Genomic DNA, 21,845 nt, shown 5'->3' on the forward strand with positions numbered 1-21,845 from the left:
CACTAGTCAGCTTGCCGAAGAGGGTTTCGTTTGGTTGGTAGAGGCCACAGGGCGACAGCGATATAGAGACTGCGCCCCGCCCTTATCCTGGTGTGCAACAATAGTGACCAGTCTCCTCTCTCTCTACTCCAGCTGTAGTTGAACCTCTCTCTCCAGCTGTACTTCGCGCTCTCACTCTATCCTGGACTCCTGGCTGGCTGCTGTAGTTGAACATCCAGCTTTAAAACTGGCTGGCTGTAGATTCACATCAGTCTACTAAACTATCCGGACACGTCAGTACTCAGTGTGGGTGATCAACATCTGACCGGACAGCTGACCAATTCAAGTGTCTTTCATTTGTTGCGCGGTGTGGTCTTTTTGTGAAATTGACTTAAAAGTCGACTTTAAAACACCCGGTTTTGTGTTAGTTAGTCTTAGTCTAGTTTTGAGTTAAAATGCAAGGACGTAGCACATTCACCAGCCCCTTTCACAGACCGCGATGTCTAGCGGCTGCAGCTCCGGGAGGAAAAGCGAAATTAACTCACCCGGGAAAGGCTATTTTGGCAGGTAAGTTTATTTGTCACGCGGACAAGGAAGTTGTACTTTTTGTAGGCTACATGTACACCTTATAAACAACACATTACAACTACAAGGATGGATATTATCTAACAAAGAACGTAGCCTATTTTTGCTTTCGTTGTGTGTGCATTGGGTTTAGGTTATAGCCTACAGGTAGTATGCATGCAGTCTGCAGACATGGTGGTTTGTGTCACTGTTGTGGGTGTTGTTGGACGATGACGCTCTAAAAGAAGGGGAAAAACTGTTTTGTTTTTATATCTCACTTGGATTCCCAAAGAACTACACTAAATCACTTCTGATTTCTGTTTTATTCTAGTAAGTAGTATTTACCATAGCCTGCCCCACAGTTCTTGCAAGTTATAGAAGTTTAGGAACACAAAGAAGCACAACTCCGAATGGGGGTTAGATTTCTGTATTTTATACAGCTGGCTGGGCTTGGGCTTACATTTAGTCTAAGCTTTTATGGGCTTTTTTTTCTGTGTCAAATATGATTCAGTCTCCACTTTGGGTCGTGATGGCAACAAGCATCGAATTAGAGTTAAACATGAGGTGCAGGTTGAACACATTGAATGAACAGGACACATGGATTTGGAAATGAGGGACCAAAATTAAACTGCAGCCACTGGTATTACATTATGTACAACACAGGAATCACACTACCTCAGTGCCTACTGCTTTAATTTCACCTGAATTGACAACATGTTGTGTTGTCATATACTGTATAGTCCCTATGGATATACAGTATGAGCTGTGCAGCATATAGGCAGGCTAGCCCTGCCAAAGAAGGGACTGCGTTTCTTGTTCCTTAATTACTTCATCTCTCAATCTCTCCCTGCATGCAGGCACTGCTGTAGCCTCAAACTGCCATGGTGAAGACCATAGAGCTGCATTGATATGGTCTAAAGATCACCCACGGTGGTGCAGTTTTACATAATACCATTAGGTTGGTCCGTTGGTGTGATGCCCAAAGGATACTCGGGCACAGGGGCATCATTTTGGTTCTGTGATTTAGTGGCTTATCCCTGCTGAGCTCCCGGAACTCTTGGCCTTGACATTCCACCCCACCAGGCTCTGGCTCTGGCGTGGTCACTGGTCACAACACATCACATGTTCAGCAGGTTTGATTGACTGAAAATGTTTGCAGAATGTGTACAGTTCAAGGAAAGTACAGGTCAATCAATACAATACAATATCTGCTAAGAGGATAAAACCAGGAAAATCACTAAGACTTGTTTAAATAAGGGTCCTCCGGGGACTAATTGGTGTTAGGGTTTCTCAGGGCTGCTCTTAAATTAATTGACAGCTATTGTGGCAGTAAATTGACAGCATGGGTCTTTTCAGCCGTGTCAGACTCAAGCAGTGGCCCCTGAAAGCCATTGTACAATAGCACTGTAGCTCAGAGAAACGGTGCATCAAGCAATATTATGAAAAAGATTCATTTAAGGAACCAAGGACAGTTCAAAATATAAGGTAGATGTTGTCATCAACCACCTCATGTCCTTCTATCAACTCAGCCACTGATAAGAGAGTAAGAGACATGGAGCCACCATGGTGTGACCTCAACCCCCTCCCCCTGTCACACCCAACCAGATTCACAGAAACTGTTCTGCAATTTCTCTCTCTCTCACTCTCACTCTCTCTGTCTGTCTGTCCCTCTTTCTCTCCCCCTCTCCCTGGCTCTCACTCAGCCACTGGTCTGTCCTGTTTTGCAACAACTGCATTATTGCTGTCATCCTGCTTGGCTCTACTACCTTAACCCCAACTTACTGCCGTAAGGAAGTATTGACAGGCTCCTAGAGGTTATTTTGTGTGTGTGTGTGTGTGTGTGTGTGTGTGTGTGTGTGTGTGTGTGTGTGTGTGTGTGTGTGTGTGTGTGTGTGTGTGTGTGTGTGTGTGTGTGTGTGTGTGTGTGTGTGTGTGTGTGTGTGTGTCTTTGTGTCTGTGTGTGTGTGTGTGTCTTTGTGTCTGTGTGCGTGTGTGTGCGTGTGCATATTCACATTCAAAGAAGGTACATCTAGAATGGCCTTTGGGCCTGAGCTCTCCTCAGATGAGTCAGCTATCGGGGCAATGAGGTACAACTGGCCTTTAGTATCTGCCCTGAGGTGCTGGCCATCAGACGCTCAGCCAGGTGTTTACTGTGCCAGTGTACAAGACTCCTGCAGACACAGTCTGGCCGCCCATAAATCCTAACAACACTCAGACCGACATCTCTCGTAGTGCTCTGATGCTGCCTTCCATTTATCTCTTATATTTGGCAGCATCGTTTGGTGCGTGTGTGAGTCTGTGTGTGATGTATGTTTGTTTGTGTGTGTGATGGTGGACCTATTTGTCAAGCTTTAATGGATGCTGGTTGCTATGTGTTTGTAATGGCGTACTTGTAATTTGTTACTTCCCTCTATACCCCACCCCATTGTTTCTAATATTTCACACCTTAAGTACATATCCTGGTACAGTATGTATCCTATTGTGCTGTGGTCTAGGACATCATTATTATGTATGTTCTTACTAAAAGCTGGTGGAAGTTGGAACTAAAGGGCTGTGGAAGGACACTTATGCCATATTGGAGTGAGAGATGTGAGAAGAAAAGTAACAAATATCTTAACAAAAAGGCAAAAGGCAGGGTAGTCTCAAGTCAAACTCCTATCTGTACCCAAAGGCTGTGAGCACTGAGCAGACAGCAAGCACTGGGGAGACCTACCCTTAATGGAGGAGAGAGGTCAGACATTTCTTTGAAAAGCACGTGATGGCAGGAGGACCAGTTTTTATCAACAATCCTATAGGATTCTTTTGACAATACGGTCTCAAGAATTCACACCCACAAACATTGAAACTGACATGTGGAACTATGAAATGAAACGTCACGTTTTGGGACAAATCATAGCAGTTAACATTGAAACTGAAACGTGAAAGCCAAATAAGCCACATTTTGTGAATAGTTTCAGAAATGCCTTTTTTAATTTGGTTATTGTGAGCTTCTACCATATGTCTGCTATAGGCACTAGCTAGACGGTAATCTTGCTATTCATTTTACTTTTAATTCAGTTTGAAGTTGTTACAAAGTTGTAACACTAAATTTTTGTCAGTTTAACGTGGAGACGGGGACAGCTCTTATGCATATCCCCTGAGGGGGGTGGAGGGGGGTTAACGGGCTCTGGTCCTGATTTTCTGCATGCTTGTATTTGTGCATTCCTTCACTGTTGTGTCGGCCCTTTATGTATTGTGTATAAGCCTGCCTGTTCATGAGAGAGAGATAGAGAGAGAGAGAGAGAGAGAGAGAGAAAGGTGGGTCACAGAAAGGGCCTCAGAGAGGGGAGGGAGGGGGGGCAAGCGATAGAGAGAGCATCTACCCCCTCTCTCTCTCTCTCTCTCTCTCTCTCTCTCTCCGTCCAGCCTCAGGCAGTCAGTTACATTTTCTGCGTCTCCTTTCAGTTGCGGGTGGCTTGTCAGTGTGTGCACTTACTCCCTGTTGGCTCACTGTATTTGCCTTTATACACACCACACTACATGGCACTGTACCAGACATCAACTCTCTCTCTCTCAAACCTCTGCTCACTTAGCAAGTTAGCATGGCCCCACACCTCCATTCCAATACTCATGTTGTCAGTGAGCTGTTGGCACAACAGTGTAACTGTAACATGTGTCTAACTGTCTATCTATGGTGGCCCGGCCCCTATATAATCAAACTTACTGCAGTTTAATTTAATAGTGGGGCTTACACATTTAATACCACAGTGGGCAGCACACAGTAAAATCCTCAGTGTTCATTTATACATTTGTAACTCAGAGAGTAAGTTAAATTAAGAATTGTACTGTGTAGTTACTAGTAAATCAAGGGGTGGTGGGTGAGGATCCGCCTAGTTTGCAGGCGCAGAGAACATAATTATACCAACACAACGACGTATTACACATGTACATTACATTCTAAAGTTTATTACAGCCACAGAGAAATATATACAGTAAGAACAGTATGGCGTCCCTAGCAGATATGGAAACATAAGATAAGATCAGAATGAGCAGGAACTCATATCATTTCGCACATACAGTCAGTCCCTCTGATACAGCAGTGGACAGTCACATAGTCATACAGTCAGTCCCTCTGATACAGCAGTGGACAGTCATCATATCATGGTTATCTTATCAATTCAATATGCTTATGCAGATAAGTGTTTCGCCACTGAGTTAGGCAGCTAGGGTCATATATCATTACAGTTAAAGTTCATTTTGTATAGCACATTTTGCTTTACACAAAACATTAAGCAAAGCAAACGCCTAAAGCTCTCACCGCTGCACCAGAATAGGGGGGTCTTCATTGGCCTTGCGTAGACTCACTCATTGGCACATATTTTAATAGTAGTAAAGTCCATCTAATTCCGTCTTACGTTTCTTACCACAAAATAAGTAGTCCTAAGTATTGTTTGTATCTGTCCTGTCGGACAGTAAGAGGCTCGCCTCAAACTGAGCTCAGTATGCGCTACCCCTGCAGCTTGGAATAACCTGCAGGCAGATGAGCTGATCTCCTCTAGTTCTTAAAAAATCACACCCGTGTGAAGTAAGTGGTGAATTTTGAAGCAGCCTCCATATAAGGGCATGTCACGTCTATGACGTAACCCAAGACAAACGGTGTGACCCAAAACGTAACAATTCACACCCGCAAACATTCAAACTGAAATATGAAACTGTGAAATGTAACATGTCACGTTGTGGGACACATCACACCCGTTAACATTGAAATTGAAACGTGTGGCCAGATAAGCCACATTCTGTGAATGTTTTGGTGGCAGATTCCTCTTTTGTTTTCTTGAATTTGGTTATTGTGAGCTTCTACCATATGTCTGCTATAGGAACTATCTTTGAAAGTTTGTTTTATGCTATTTGTAATCTGTAATCTGGTTTTATGTTGTTAGAACAGTATGCTGCTATCTCAGAAATGAGATCAGGATTTACCTGGGGTGGTATTAAAGGAGAATTCCAGACTAACCATTTTCTTACCTTAATCTGATGTTATTATTATCCAAGAACAAGTGGTAGAGGTTAAACATCACATAATGCTGTAGCGCTCTAGTTACAGTATAGATAGCTTAAGTGCACCACAGCTCTGAGCATGTGCAAAGGGTTTAACGGCAGTTCGCCTTTTTACGGCAGCCCATTTGGGACAAAGGACTCTGGAGTGTAACTAGTCATTATGAAAGACAGATGTCTACAAAAATTAAGCCCTGGCTTGCGTATGGTCGCGGTGGGCTGGAAATGGAGTTTTCCACCTCTACCACTCACTCTTGGATAAAATTCAATCAGATTAAAACTGTTGGTCCGGAATTCTCCTTTAACGTTGTCATACGTCTAAAAACTATTACATGACTCGAATTATTTATTATTTATTACTTTACACGTTTCAAATCAATCTGCAAATAATGAATGCCATCACTAGCACATGTAGTTTGCATACCGGAGGGTAATAAGCAGTGGCACTAAGCAGATAGAACCAGTGTCCATGTAAAATTAATTGACATCCCTGATGTAATTAGAAATTAGTGCAGCAGCATCAGGAAACAGTGTTTTGGACAGCAAATGCCCCTGAAAGGCCAGACGACAGATGAATAATTCCTTTGATCTTTTTGTGCAAGGCAAACATAAATATTAAGTCTCTATTAATAGTACTACCTCATGTTTGATGTACAGTAGTCCTCTGGCTATCATTTCTCATTTGGATTGTCGATATGGATGTATTAATCACGTCATCTCCTGCTCCAGTTTTCGGCAGTATCCTTCTCTCTCCAGAGAAAATGTCTCTCTCTCTCTGTGTCGAAAAAGAGCTAATCGTCTAAATAAGGAACATTCAGATGAATAATGGATACATTCAATTAAAGAAACTGCGTATTAATTTGCTGGCATGCATACACGGTTGCAATTCTTTCGTTAAGTGATTTTTTTTTCAGATCCCAAGTTTAATTCTGGAAGAAGGAAGTTAATTATTATTCATTATTTCCAAAAGGAACGTTTGGCAGCAGACCATAATACCCTTATGTACTGTTTTTACACATTTTGTTATGTTGAAATCAATAAAGTGGACATGCAGTAGGCAGGCACACACACACGCACGCACACTCAAACAAACACACACACACACACACACACACACACACACACACACACACACACACACACACACACACACACACACACACACACACACACACACACACATTTATATATATACATTACATATCCATACACATTATATATACATAATTTTAAATATCCAGTGTTGGAAGTTAACTTCAGCATCAAACAACAATGGAGGCACAGAGATTTTATGTACTCTCTAATGGGTCTGACAGACTATGAGACAGAGACACCTGATTAACTGCATTATGTTGGCCATTTCAGACACAGAAAGTAGATTTCTTAATAAATAAAAAAAAATCACCATCTGAGGATTTCACTGAATAAGCTTCCAAATACAGTTGTAACTAGATAAAGTGCCCCTCGGGGCACAGGTCTCCACCAGGGCAGGCCAGGTTGTGGCGCTATAATAGGCCAATGTGAAAAGGGTGCCATTTCTTCTTACGCCTTGGATGGCAATTGGATGATTTGAGGCATTTTGTTCCAAAAATGTGTTTTGCAAAAATCCACCTGTTGGTGGCACTATAACAGGCCAATGTGAAAAGGTGGGATGTATTCCTCAGCCTAGTAGGAAAGTCTGTGAAAGATTTTACGTGAATTGCACGCTGCGTTCATGATTTGAGGCTTTTTGTTCAAAACAGGCCAATCCTGCTAACTTTGAAAGCCAATGTTAGCCAATTAGGCTATGAAATATCGGACAGATCCAGCTTGAACACATGGCTATAGAGATAGTGTGTAACGATTTTTGGACAGAATCTGGAGGAGTAATATCCAAAAGTTTGTGGTGGTGCTATAACAAGCTGTTCTGGAAAATTTGGGGCAGAGGTTCCAGGGAGTGTGTGCAAAATTTGGCATCGACTGGGTTAACGGTGCCGAAGATTAGCTGGTAACGGACGGACGGACACACAGGGACAAGTGCAAAACATACTCTCTCCCCATGCCTTCGGCCTGGTGGAGACAACTAATAAACAAATTAATTGGATGTTTCTTCCCTGAGAGCAGATGCTCATTAGAACATGTTTCGTCTCTGTAGCTCTGCCAGTTTACCTTTCCCTACCCTCTGTCACTTACTGTATACAAAGATTCCCTGATTTTCCCTGAACTGCGTGCGTGCGTGTGTCTGTGCGTGCGTGTGCACACATGCAAACTGAGTGGCTGTGACTGGATCCCCTGATCCAGTCACAACCCAGCTGGGAAGTGTGGGAGCTGTTGATTAAACTATAAATCTGGAGTGGCCAGAGGAGAGACTAGCGTGCAGCGACACATGGGTGTCTTTGCAGCACATTAAACTGGTCTCTACGTCTGTCTTTCCGACTGAATTAGAAAAGGAGACACTTTCTTCCTTTTGAACCGCTTAGTAAGGAAGGCTCGTCTGTGTGCCATCGTCACGCAGCAGACTTCGATTCGACAGTAATAACACTGTATTTGATTGCTGCCTCGGGCCCACTTTAACCCATTCTGACCTGAGATCAGATTCTAAAAATGTCTTCTACATCCTGAAGGATTTCTGAAAAAGCTATGTTTCTATGTCAGTCGTTCTTCGATTTTTAAAAAATAGCAGACCTACAAGCTCATGAGCTTTTAGATCTGCTATTTTTCAATAGCTAAAGCATAACATAATGCTAACACTAAAAGGGGTTCCCGCCTAAAATGGGCTAATATCCCCCAGCAATGACAATTCCGTTTTTTGCGATCTGCGCGTAATACCAAGTGCCAAAAAACACATGTGAATGCATTGATTTTGTGACACGCTGTGATTGGTTGGAGATGAGGAGAGATGCAGGGGCCAGTGTGGGGATATAAGTAGCAGTGGAGAGCACCTCTGTGTGGATGAAGATGAATGGTCATTTTCTCTCGTATCTTATCCGTCTTTGGGTCCTTTACTGGAATCCATCTCTAAAGGTGTGTGTGTGTGTGTGTGTGTGTGTGTGTGTGTGTGTGCGTGCGTGCGTGCGTGCATGCGTGAGTGCGTTCATTTGTAATGTACTGGAAGACAGTAGGAGCCTACTCAGTGTTGTGCATCTAATGAGGATTGATCCTGAGCCCTGTCTTCCCATGTAGCTATAGCACAGTGCTTAGCGGACCACTGCTTGGCCTCCGCAGGCAGCAATGTTTCAGATGCATTGCTGTCTCAGCTGAGGGAGATAAATGAGACGCATTGTACCACGCTGCCTGCCTGAGACACACTGACCCACAGAGCTGGGATCAGTGTGGTTTGAATGTGTAGTGTTGTAAAGCCCATGTGATCTGCCCTAGTCACGGCCGGGTAACATTTACTTATTACTCCACTGGGATTAGTGGAATGACTGGGGTTAGAACAAAGTTTGTGTGCTTGCTTGCGTGCGTGGCACTGCGCACACGTAGCGTGTGTGTGTGCGTGTGTGTGTGCGTGTGTGTGTGTGTGTGTGTGTGTGCATGCGTGTGCGTGCCGCGTGCGTGCGAGAGATAGAGTGAGGCCCATGACTCAGCTTTCTACAATTGCATTGAAAACAATATTACTTTATCTCAGGCCTCACATTGCTTATGAGCCGTGCATGCTTCGTTGGTTGATTCACAACCATGTAAAAGTACCACCTTATCTGTATTCTGTACAGTGTAAGTCATTGGTTAAATATAGCTGCTAGCCTGAGTGAAGTGTCAGAGAGATTGACTCGTGTTATGGTACAGTATATTGGCTGATGGACACTGTGCCAAGTCACAGAGTCTAATGAAATAGCCCTATGCAGGCTTGGAACACAACCACATTGATCAACTGTATTCCAAAATGGAACCCGTTGAGGGTGTTAAATGGGAGGCTTTCATATGTGTAAAGATTTAAAGATTCAAATGGGTATATTTGTCACTCACTCGTATAAGTATAAGTATATTATATATATACTGGGTCAGTGATGTAAATTAGTTTTCACTGTAATGGGTCCCAGGACCCAGCGGTGGTCTTTTGATGGGTACTGTCACGGGGCAGCCCGTGCCCTATAGACTAAAGAGGAACAAACGGGCATATACTACTAAACAGCTGCTTCCATTTAACAGCAAGCCGGCTTGGAGGACTGTGTGACTGGACATAAGTGTTGCATGTTGTTCTTATTTTATTATTTGTACAAAGATGGTGCATGGGTTTTAACAGCATTCCTGTTGATTGGGTATTGTGTTTAATGATTGTGTGGCACCTGGCCCTCCTGCAGTACTGGTGATCCTCTTGATTGAGTGTGGGAAGGTACCAAGTGCTATAGAGCAGGAGGGGGGTGTATTATGTTTCAAGAGCTCTTGTGTTATATGTTCTCTTATGTCAATGATTTGGTGCCTGAAATGTATTTGGAATAGGTTTAGTAAAACCGTATATAATTGTGTAAATCAACTCATGGGCCATGGTTTGCCTTATTTGAGTTAAGTGGTTACCAATTAATTCTGTGTTCTTGGTATGGTCTCACCTAGTATAAAAGTGAGGCTGCAGGATGCTGAGGTTCAGTAGTGGCTTGGGCAACAAGCAGGTAACACCCAGGGAGAGCTGCTTTGGAAGGGTTTATAGCCTAATACAGTTTCTTACGTTCTTGGTTTTTGTTTCCTAATTTGCTTTCAAGCAAAATTTCATCTGTCTTTTTGTGAGTTTAGTCTTCAGTGTTTTTTTGTTTGTTAGGCCTTCCACTGTAAATACTGCTGCAGCGGGGAAAAATAAATCTCTAAATGGTATTGCTGGATTCTGTCACTTTTTGGAGCCTTGGCACTCGGCCAACTTTACAGGTACCATGGACAGTCCCGCTTCAACGACGTTAGAAGTCATATTTTGTTATTTTTTACAAATTGCAGCATTTAACTCCCACTTCATCTAGTATGGTTATAACATGGTTATATTCATATATAAAATATATCTGAAATGAATAAAAACAATTGTAAATCTTCTAAAGAGTTATGCAAACAACAGTGCAAAGTATATGCAAACATAAAGTAAATTAAATAGCACCAAATTACAGTATAGTGCTTAGTACAGTAGTGCGTCCATGGGACCCCCAGAAAGGTCCACGGATGGGTACATTATCAATAATCTGCGTTTTGAGATGCAAAATGCACCCTATCAGCATCACTGCTGGGTATAAAATACTGGTTAGAAAAAGACACTGGTTAGAATGTGGAGAATAGTGTAGCAACCAGTGTACAGCATCCAGATAGTGAATAATATATAGATAGTGCAAGAAGAGTTATGTTCAAAGTACAACATATGCAGGGGGTCCAAAAAGGACAATAAAGCTAAAAATAGAGCTGTGTGTGCTCTGTAAAAAGTGGTGTTTAGAGATGCAAGTGTTTGACCTGCCAGTTTGGTCATCATTCAGGGCTCTAAGTGCCTGTGTGTGTGTGTGTGTGTGTGTGTGTGTGTGCGCGTGCGTGCGAGCACGTTACTACATGGCATCTTGCCGTGTGCGTATGTCATTGAGCTAATGGAAGCGTTTTGGCCTGGGTAATGGAGCGCCTCCCCGAGGGCAGAGCACATAATTTAATTAAGGACCATTCTGTCGTCCTGTCTCCTCTCCCCAGACTCCACCCTCACTCGTCGTGACTCATCCCTATTATGTGTAGTGTGGCTTCTGTGATGATAAATGCTGTGTGTTAATTTAGCTTCGACCAAGAGTGTACAAAATGGAACCAAAGGGACCCTTCCTTTGTTCCATTTGTACACTCTCTCAGAGGTAAATGAACTAAGGAATTTACTGTTTACTGAGATACTTATCCGCCGCTAGTGTATTTCTGCACTGGGGTGTTGTTTTTTAAGACATAATACACACCAACATCATTCATCCAACATATTTTTGCTACTTTAATCACAGGATAATTGTATGGTTGAAAAGAAGCTGCAGTAACAGTTAAGAACTCACAGCATCCGTCTTTTCTCTCTATATTTGCCTACTCCTCTGAATATAGTATTTCACAAAGCCAGTGCAGTCGCGCTGTCTAGTTGATCTCTGGCCGTGTTCTTGATTCATCTCCGCCCGGCCCATTACTATTCCTCTCACCGCAGCAATGTTTTAACGTTTATGGAGATAGCCATTAGTGCAGTCGTTTTAATGATCCACGATGCAATGGCACCTCCTTGAGATTCAAGTTGATAAAGTACATTAACGTTGACTCAGACCTCCAGTCTGAAAAGATGACAAGATCATATTATAGCCTATTGTTTCCCCCGCAAAAATGTAAATGCTCATATTGGATGGGTTTTGATTTAGGCCTTTTTTTGTTGTTGAAATCATTACACATCACATCAATGGATCCTGGTCAGCCGCTGACAAAGATTTGATTTGTTGCCCTGTGCTTCTCCCAGGCGGCCTTGCAGGTGGCATCGAGATCTGCATCACCTTCCCCACAGAGTACGTCAAGACCCAGTTACAGCTGGACGAGAAGGCCAACCAGCCCAAATACAGGGGAGTTAGTAAGTACTAGAGCATCAGTGTCTGTCTGTCTGTCTGTCTGTCTGTCTGTCTGTCTGTCTGTCTGTCTGTCTGTCTGTCTGTCTGTCTGTCTGTCTGTCTGTCTGTCTGTCTGTCTGTCTGTCTGTCTGTCTGTCTGTCTGTCTGTCTGTCTGTTCGTTCTATGTCTCTCAGGAACTCACATTCATCTCATTACCTATCATCTCCTGGCACATCATGCATTCTGACAGGCTGTCACCCTCCATGTTTGTCTTGTTTATATGACTGAGATCAGACCAACATGTGCACGCATGCACACACACACACACACACACACACACACACACACACACACACACACACACACACACACACACACACACACACACACACACACACAGGCTGTTACTCCCGGATGGAGATACCGTCCTAATTAGGCAACAGACAGCTGTTGCTTTCTCCTCTCTGTGGTCCTCCTCTCCTCTATCTGGTTAGCCAGCAGAACATGGATCATTGGACCAGAGCCTTTTAAGATGCTTGTTGTTGTGTGTCCATGTTGTATTGGTTTGTTTGTCTTTGTTAAAAAATCACACACGTGTGAACTGAGTGGTGCAATTCCCCCCCCCCCCCCTCTCTCTCTCTCTCTCTCTCTCACTCTCTCTCATTAGAGACACAGCACTACCCCTCTCACTGTTTCTGGCGCCCCCTACTGCTATTATTAAGTCACATACTCGTGCTCACTTATACATACAAACAGGTACACACACACACACACACACACACACACACACACACACACACACACACACACACACACACACACACACACAGGTACACGGACATTGCTGCTACTACCCCTCTCACTGTTTCTGGCGCCCCCTACTGCTATTATTAAGTCACATACTCGTGCTCACTTCATACATACAAACAAACAGGTACACACACAGGTACATACACACACAGGTACACGGACATTGCTGCTTGTAGGAGTGGTTGCACCACTCAAAAATGTGCCCATAATGACGTGCCCAAATTAGGGACACCAGGATGAAAGTCTGCCTGTAGGGTTTATGAATATTTGATGAAAAGTATTAATGAGAGCTTTTGTGACTTACTGTAATAATAACTACATTGGATCCATTGGAACACAGGTTACGGTATTTTCGACAGCGATGATATGATAATATGTCTGTTGTCTAGGTGACTGTGTGAAGCAGACGGTCAAGGGTCATGGCGTCAGAGGCCTGTACAGAGGACTGAGCTCACTGGTGTATGGATCCATACCCAAATCAGCTGTCAGGTATGTAACGCACACACACACACACACACACACACACACACACACACACACACACACACACACACAGTTTGTAAGCAGTAAAAGCTTAAATAGAGTGAGTGTTCTCAGCTCAGTGTGTCTACCTGGATCTCCCAACTCCAATTATTCTAGTCCATTACCCACAATGTACGGCATAAATGCCAGCCTACCCCTTCTGGGTAATTGTGTTATTCTTTCACAGCTCTGACATTTATCCCCAGACTCAGCGCGCACGTTCTCGCACGCAGCCATAGACACACATGCGCCAGGCTCTGTCTCTCACGCACCCACACAGTACAGTAACACACGCGCACAAGCCGCACATACACTTGATGCATTTTATTGCCAGAGTCTCCGTTCTCCAATTATGAAAGGTTTTCTTGGACTCTTTCCGTTTGTTTTGTTTTGCTGCCTGTGTGTGTGTGTGTGTGTGTGTGTGTGTGTGTGTGTGTGTGTGTGTGTGTGTGATGTGTGTGATTGTTGTGCTAACGGGTTGAGTGGAGCGACAGGCCTAGCCAGGCGGAGCAGAGCTGCCACTCAACCTCAGACAAGAGACACAAAGAGGAGGACTTGTGTGTATACTATACTGTGTGTGTGTGTGCGTGCACGTGCGTGCGCATGTGTGTGTCACTGAAAATGTAGGAAATAAAACGTCTGGGTTTCCGAGGCTACTGAAGAAGTGACAGAGGCACATACAGAGTTGTTGACCTTAAGCCTTGTCCACGTCATTGGTCTGCAGCTGACAGCTAACATGCATGAAGGAGGGGCTTGTGTGTATGTTTATATCTTTAACGCAATTCTTGAGTAAAAAAGAATAGACCACCGTATTGGGGTAGAGTAGATAGCGTTGCTATATGGAGAGTCCTGTATCCTTCCTATCATTCCTGTTTTTTCTCTTTACCGTCTTGCTGCCTCCATTTTTGTACTCCTCAGTCTTTCCCCGTCACCATGGCAGATAGCTTGCCGTTCCAGCATATGGGTGCAAGCTACCAAGATCATAAGAGTAGGGGTGCAACATTTAATCGAAGTAAACGATTTAAATCAAATAATCAATTCTTTGGGGGGAAATTAATTAGCATTATGTATTTATTTTCAAAGTAGAACATTTGTGAGAATAACTGATATTTAAGTTTATAATGCAACGCGTGACCTTGTATATGGGCTAATTTCTACATTTCTGAAATAATGTATGATATAAAACATCATGTGATGTATACAAAAACATAATTATTATTGTTTGCTAAGAAAAAACAATCTAGAGTAATTGTAGCCCTATTGGCATGGTCAAAGACCCCATATATACATTGCATTCAAATGTGATTTGGATATACAGTATAATCCCGACAATTAATGCACCTGGCTGACTTTGATTGAGGTCTGATTACAGTGTGAGCAAGAGTAACTCCACATCTGGTCTGGCCGTCTGGCAGATGTGATTGTGACTAGATACTATTTGCAGCGATACTATTTCCTCGACATGCATTTTTTACTCATTCAGATAAGATATCCAGGAACAGATCACCTTTTAAATCGTGTAAATGTGGTCTAAATGCATAATTCATTCTACACCAAGTCTATGAATGATTAATATTATTTTACATTTCATCTTACTAAATTATTTTAGGCATTAGATACCTGTACCACATGAACCCTAGTAGCTGCCATATTCTGGGGTTAACGTTCAGCAAAACTAGCATATCTACGACTACAAGCTCACAGACACAATGTATTTTACCTATCGAACAAAAGGCTACACAGCGCGCCTCAGCCTAATACGGCTGCGTCACAGGAGCAGGGATTCAGAACAAGGGATAGACACAACTCGGCAGCTCGGACAGTTTAAGTCTGTTTCATTCAGGTGCTCGTACAAGAAATGACGTTTCGATCTTACAGAGTCAATATGACAAACTGTATTCTTCTAGGCGTAGGGGGGGGGGGGCGGGGGGGGGGGGACTGTACTCTAGTTTGTTGGTCATGGGTGCCTGGCACCACTCATGTTCCCCACCCCCATCTTTCGTCCACTCTTTTTGTCCTCCCCTTTCCCCATCCCATTAACTGATTGCCTGTGCGTGCGTGTGTGCTGGTGTGCTGTGCGTGTGTGTGGCTATACAGCACCATGCGGTCAGATTGTGGATGTTTGAAGGAGAGGGGATGTTATTGAGGAGTCAGAAGTGGGACACATAAAGGAGCCTTTATATCCAATAGACTGATTTATACTTAGCTATAAAATGAAGCTCACAACCTTTTTTTCTTTCTTTCTTTCTTTCTTTCTTTCACTCACACTCTCTATTTACACCCTATCCTGTCTTTCCAAACTCATATGATCCTCTTTGTCCTCCTCTTGGACTGATGTGGAAATGATTGACCGATATATAAGTTCATTTCGTTTTTGTTGTTTTTATTTCCCCCTTTTGTGCCAGGGAAACAAATACATCTTCAATACAAAAAATAAATGTTCAGACTGTACAGTACAGCTTGGTAGGCTGCAGCAGTGTAGCTAACCAACACGCCAACAGCCAACGCAAAATGTATGTTTATCAACCACAGATAAATATCGGCTACTGCCATTGGTTAATGTCAGTTTTATTTGCCGATACCAATATTGATAACGGCAAATATTGGCCGATACCGAAATGTGGTTAGTTTTGAGGTTAGGATTGTATTGTCTTCCCAATTCGGAATGCCTGGGTCAACCTCAACAGACTTCTCTCTGGAGTAGCTAAGACCGAACTCTACCTGCCCATGATTGGAGTGTGCGCCACGCATTTCTTGCCACTGATCTCTGCGAATGCGGAAAACCACAGACTGTTGAACACATCATCGATGAATGCCCAATCTTCAAGTCACCACATGGAGTCAGCGGCCTAATTGAACTGGACGATTGATGTCCAAATTGCCTGTGTAGCCCTACACGAACGAACAAAGGCCAATTCTCTACTTCTCTTATTACCATCTTTCCTTCACTGTCTCCTTCTCAAATAAGCATGTAAAAGAAAGAGGCCTAATGGAGTTCCGTTCAGTTTTCCATGGTCTCCGTGATGACCAGAGCCTGACGGCAGCATGTTTTCTCGCCGCTGTCTTTTTAATGAGCAGTATTTGTTTGCGATGACGTGCGATGCCTCCTCATCGCACTTCAACTAAGTCATACTAAGTAGAGTACGTGAAATAGCAAAGTATTATTTGGGATATTTCGTGGGTTGTTTCTAAAGTTTTCGTGTGGAATCAGGGGGTTGTGCCGCTAAAAGGTTTAATAATAATAATAATAATAATAAAACTTTATTTGTATAGCACCTTTCATGACATGAAATGCAGCTCAAAGTGCTTTACAGAACAATGGCAGTTTGTTTCTGCCTGACAGTGGGAGTTGTGGCTGTCTAATTGCAGGGTGCCTTCAAATAAACAGAGACCATACCTGTTAATGAATGTTAATGAACAGTCCTAAAAACTGAAATAGAGACCATGACATGGAGATTGAACGATAAACATGCTGCCTGACTGTACACTAACACTGAGAGTGTAGAAATGGACCATTGGGAGTAATTCTGACCAAGTTTTCTATGTCCTAATGCTTATTTGCTTAATATATGCTCCGTCGTATTAGTGTCGAAAATAGCAGATCTGCAAGCACACAATGCATTGCATCTGCAACGTGTTGTAGGCTACAGTTCCGTTTGACTGTTTATGAAAGACATTGTGTAAGAAATATGAGCATGGCAGTTGGACAGTGGTCCAGACTCCACACACAGGAAAACAAGTGTCTTCAGTCTGCAGTTTTTCTCCTGTTGACTTCTCCTCGTCTCTCCAACCATATCGTGCACTCACTCCTTCCATCACCACAATTGAATTCCATCTATAAATAACCTTTCTTGTGAAGGACACGCACACAGTGCATTCTGACTGATTACAGTGATGCTTAAAAGGCACACACACATACACGCGCACACACACACGCACACAGATGCACTCTCTCTCTCCTTCTTGAGGTGCACTGCGTGGGCTGGCTTCCATGGCAGCAGTTGCTGGGGATTTGTTTATCACGCTGCACTTTATTGGGCCACTTTAACAATGGACAAGCCTGTTGCAGGACACAAGTGAAAGATGCTGCCTTATTATGCACAAAGATCTGGTCCAATTTATTTAACTTTTTTTTTTTTTACTGTGACAACAAAGCAGTTTTCTATGCAGTGGGTAATGGGATGGGATGCTGTGGTGCGTCCTATTGAAAAAGTCCTTCCTGCCAACCTGTTTCTGCTGACTCCATGCAATGTGATGATGTCCTGCTCTTTGGCACACTTTCATTTGCTCACACTTTGTCTTTGTCACTATTTATTGCATTTGGTGTAATATCATGGAGGCAGTAGAGCCCACACTCTCCACATGTATTAATCTCTTATAAAAACAAAGTTTCTTCATCAGGCCTGATGAAGGTCATTGAGATGAGACTAATTTGGAAGAAGCCGTTTTACAATTCCACTACCTTAACCCGCATGTATTATATAAGTAGTGTCATAATTATTTATTACTTAAAGCGGAAATGCTTATGTTTTATGTCGGTTTTCTCTCTCTCCTGATGCAGAGATTTCTCAACGATGTTCAAACTACGATAAAGATGCATAATAGCATTCAATCTGGTGCGCCCTCTACTTCAAAAATCATTTATTTATTTATTTTTAAGATGTTTTTTGTGGCTTTCACCTTTTTTTATTTTTTTTACGGAGGGATAGACAGTAGGCTGACAGGAAATGGGAAAAGATATGGGGGGGTGACATGCAGTAAGGTGAGATCGGGAGTCGAGCCCAGGGCACACTGCCGGACTGGGTTGCTAGCCATGGTGCCTGGACCACTGAGCCACGGCCCAGGCCCTTTATTGACATTGTAAATTACTAGGTGTCCTACCCGTGCTTTCAAATACGTTTATTGACATTAGGTAGGTCAGTAGCGGTATCTTATCCAACACCAGCATCTAAATGTCTCAATAGAATTGTAGAGCTATATTCTATATACCTCCAACCACTGACGATGTGGTAGTTGTATTGTATTACTATACTCTATCTATACAGATGTATTTAAAGACCAGCTGAAATGAAAAATATGTATTTACTATTTCTTATTCATTTGTGCATTCCCACCGTGATAGCAAAGAACAAATTAAAATCTGTCCGATCCCCTACTAATGCCCTGTTGTCACCATTGTCTTTGTCAGGTTTGGAGTGTTTGAGGCTCTCAGTAACTATGCAAGGGATGAGAATGGTCGTTTGGACAGCACCAAAGGCATGCTGTGTGGGCTTGGAGCTGGGGTGATGGAGGCTGTGCTAGTGGTGTGCCCTATGGAAACTGTTAAGGTACAGTACTGTGTATACTATTATTACCAGCTGCATGGTGGTCATATGTATTGACCTGCAGGTTTATATGCAGGCGTTTAACCTCAAAAGCTGCTGCTTATTCTACTCTACTCTAATTGTTTTAGATTTTTGTGCCTGCTTATTGTTTGACCAGGGTTTTGCACAACCCTGTTGTTGGAATTACTTATTTTGCAGTCTATGTAGTCAAGTTTAACCTTCTACGTCCAGTTTTGTTTCTTTTAGCCTGTTGTGAGACAGATAGGCAGACTTCAAAACAGGAATGCTATCAAATGTTGGTGGGTCTGGTATCTCACTGGTAACAAGCTCTCCTCCTTCAAAATTTTGGACTTAAGGATTATCTTGTCCTTCGTTTTATCCCCCAAGGTCAAGTTCATCCACGACCAGACATCAACCAACCCCAAATACAGGGGTTTCTACCACGGAGTCAGAGAGATAATCAAAACCCAAGGTAAAGCACAGTGAAATCTACTGTTCACATTAAGAGTTCACAGTTCATAGCAATGTGTGTGGATATGTGTACAAGTGGAGCTAAACATTTGGTCCTTCTCTTTTATTTTCAATTAACTTTTTATTGAATTTTAATCAAACATACATGTAAACGAAACGACTAGGACAATTGACAATACATACAACAGAAACAAAACAAAACTGCTTTTACAGGTTAAACAGATTTAACTGAAATTAAACATTTGGTCCTTCTCAATTGGTCTAGGTCTGAGAGGGACATATCAGGGCCTCACAGCCACCGTTCTCAAACAAGGCTCTAATCAAGCCATCCGTTTCTATGTGATGACGTCTCTCAGGAACTGGTACAAAGGTAAGTGTGTGTGTTTATGTGTGTGAGCACCTGAGGATGGATATTACAATGTTTACCGGTAATTTGAAACATACAACACACTCCATCAGAATGATATACTGTATTGAAAAGGTTATTTTCTTGTCGGTCCTGACCTCTAGTGGTCACTTACAAAATTACAGCAGTCTGAGTTAACCAGGGTCAGAGTTTAGAAATACTGGCCTTGTACCAATGAACAGATTGTCTCTTTTCTTACAACACCATGTCTGCCTGACTGGTTCAAATGTCATCAGGATCAGTGTTAAAGGAGTAGTTCACCCAAAAAAGTACTTATGACCCATGGCGTGTCCTCACATCTACATGTATTCTCCCCTCAGGCGATAACCCCAACAAAGCTATTAACCCCTTAGTGACTGGAACATTTGGAGCCATAGCCGGCGCTGCCAGTGTGTTTGGAAACACTCCCCTGGATGTCATCAAGACGAGGATGCAGGTAGAGAGAGCGCCTTTTATTGTCTTGTCTTTATTGTCTAATGTTGGTACAGCTTTTTCTCCAGTTGTTTGAAGCTGTACAACAGTAGATCTTTCTTGATAAAAAGTATCTTGAGCTTTAGTCTACTTGCCAGCCCATAGAGCCCCATTGTGAACCCGGACATGTTGAGTACACCAAAGTTTTATGTTAGAAATGTTGAGTATGGGTCCCCAGCAGGTAGAAACAGACAGATGCTAACTTGCATGTGTTGAGCAATTTTCATAATTGGTATAATATGTGACCATACCATTAAAACAGTTCTACTGCGTAACCCGTGTTCCCCGCTATTTAATCCAATATTCTACGCTGCCTAGATTGTCTTATTACCTTTGGAGCATACGCCGAAGTATTTGCAACTTTGATCCACGAAAATCCTGTGGAAAATAGTCAAGATGGTTTGTTGTTGAAGAGAAAAACATGCCTCATTTTCCCAGAAGCTCTAGCAGCCAAGAGCATGGCTCGATTTCCGGGTTCGTCATCATAATGCGACGGCCTCGTCACCAGGTCCGCGACAAATCCGATCTTTCTTTTTAATTATTAAAAAACGGCGAATTAAACACATTAAACAAATAGCGGGTTTAGCGTATTAAGCAGGGGGGGAACGTTGGATTCAATAATTCAAAGCCCTCAAGGTGTCCCTATAGATTTTTTTTATAGGGTTTTCATGATGCTGAATCCATTCCAAGCATTAGTTTTGCACAAAAAACACTCCTTGGGCTAACAATGGCCGTAGCCACATAGCCCAAATGTGCTGACATCATCACATTTGTGATGGCGGCTATGGCCGTTTTTAGCCCAGGCATAAAACCTTGGTGTAAACATGTCCGGGTTCACATTCTGGCAAGTGGACTACTTTGTAAAATGCAGCTTTAAATTTCATTGCTTCTTTCTCTTACCACCTATGACATTTGATGGAATTCTCTCTTTTTTAAAGGGTCTTCAGGCACATAAATATAAGAGTACATGGGACTGTGCTGTGAAAATAATGCAACACGAGGGCTTATCAGCGTGAGTACATTCATTCATTTACATTTCATTTTATTTCAGGAGATCGGTTTACATGGCAAGCCTCTTCTACTCCTCTTTGCCAATGTACACATTGATTTTGTTGCAGTCTGTGGGAAGTCTTCAAATTGGCATGAATAACACTGTCAACATTATATTCTGGACCTTTTTTTTTTTTAGAAGTAAAAAAAAATGAGTTTACAATCTCTTATTACAGTTGTACTCTCTTTAGCCAGCCCTAGCCAATCTCATTTGCAAACTGGAAACCAATCGAAATGAAACATCTCTGGACAGTGATATCAGCTCCATTTCTGGTCATTATACAGTAGATCCTTTAGTATTATGTCATTGGTAATGACGCAAATGATGATCATAGCCTATCAGTTAAAGTCAATCGCTATTCGCTAAATAACAGTCTGAGAATAACAAATAGACATTTCAACAAGTAAGCTGTCAGTGATTCATAAAATCATTTCAGCCATTTTCTGGTGTTATACTGTCATTATTGAATACAGAAAAGTTCTTTACTCATCTCTTTTTCTCTCTCTCTCTCTAGTTTCTATAAGGGAACAGTTCCTCGGCTGGGCCGTGTGTGCTTGGATGTGGCCATAGTCTTCATCATCTACGAGGAGGTGGTGAAGGCTCTGAATACTGTGTGGAAGACAGAATGAGATGCCGTCAGCTCTGACTCCCAGCCCTCTGTCACAGTTCAGTGTTCCTCTCTGTAAACATCACCATATCCTCTAGGGTGGGGTGGGGT

At 42.6% G+C, this 21,845-nt stretch overlaps 1 protein-coding gene across 1 annotated transcript; it reads left to right on the plus strand.

Annotated features, from left to right (window-relative positions):
• Window positions 1–150: 150 nt before the first annotated feature.
• On the plus strand, window positions 151–21,813 carry LOC310872170 (tricarboxylate transport protein B, mitochondrial). The gene is made up of 9 exons (XM_083783890.1): window positions 151–546; window positions 11,987–12,094; window positions 13,272–13,371; window positions 18,593–18,731; window positions 19,116–19,200; window positions 19,465–19,569; window positions 19,926–20,041; window positions 21,015–21,088; window positions 21,642–21,813. The coding sequence occupies exons 1-9, from the start codon at window positions 435–437 to the stop codon at window positions 21,754–21,756; spliced, it is 954 nt and encodes a 317-aa protein (XP_083640016.1). The 5' UTR covers window positions 151–434; the 3' UTR covers window positions 21,757–21,813.
• Window positions 21,814–21,845: the final 32 nt, after the last annotated feature.

This window comes from Protomyctophum parallelum (genome assembly GCF_964188405.1).
Source record: "Protomyctophum parallelum genome assembly, chromosome: 15".
Classification (NCBI taxonomy): Eukaryota; Metazoa; Chordata; class Actinopteri; order Myctophiformes; family Myctophidae; genus Protomyctophum; species Protomyctophum parallelum.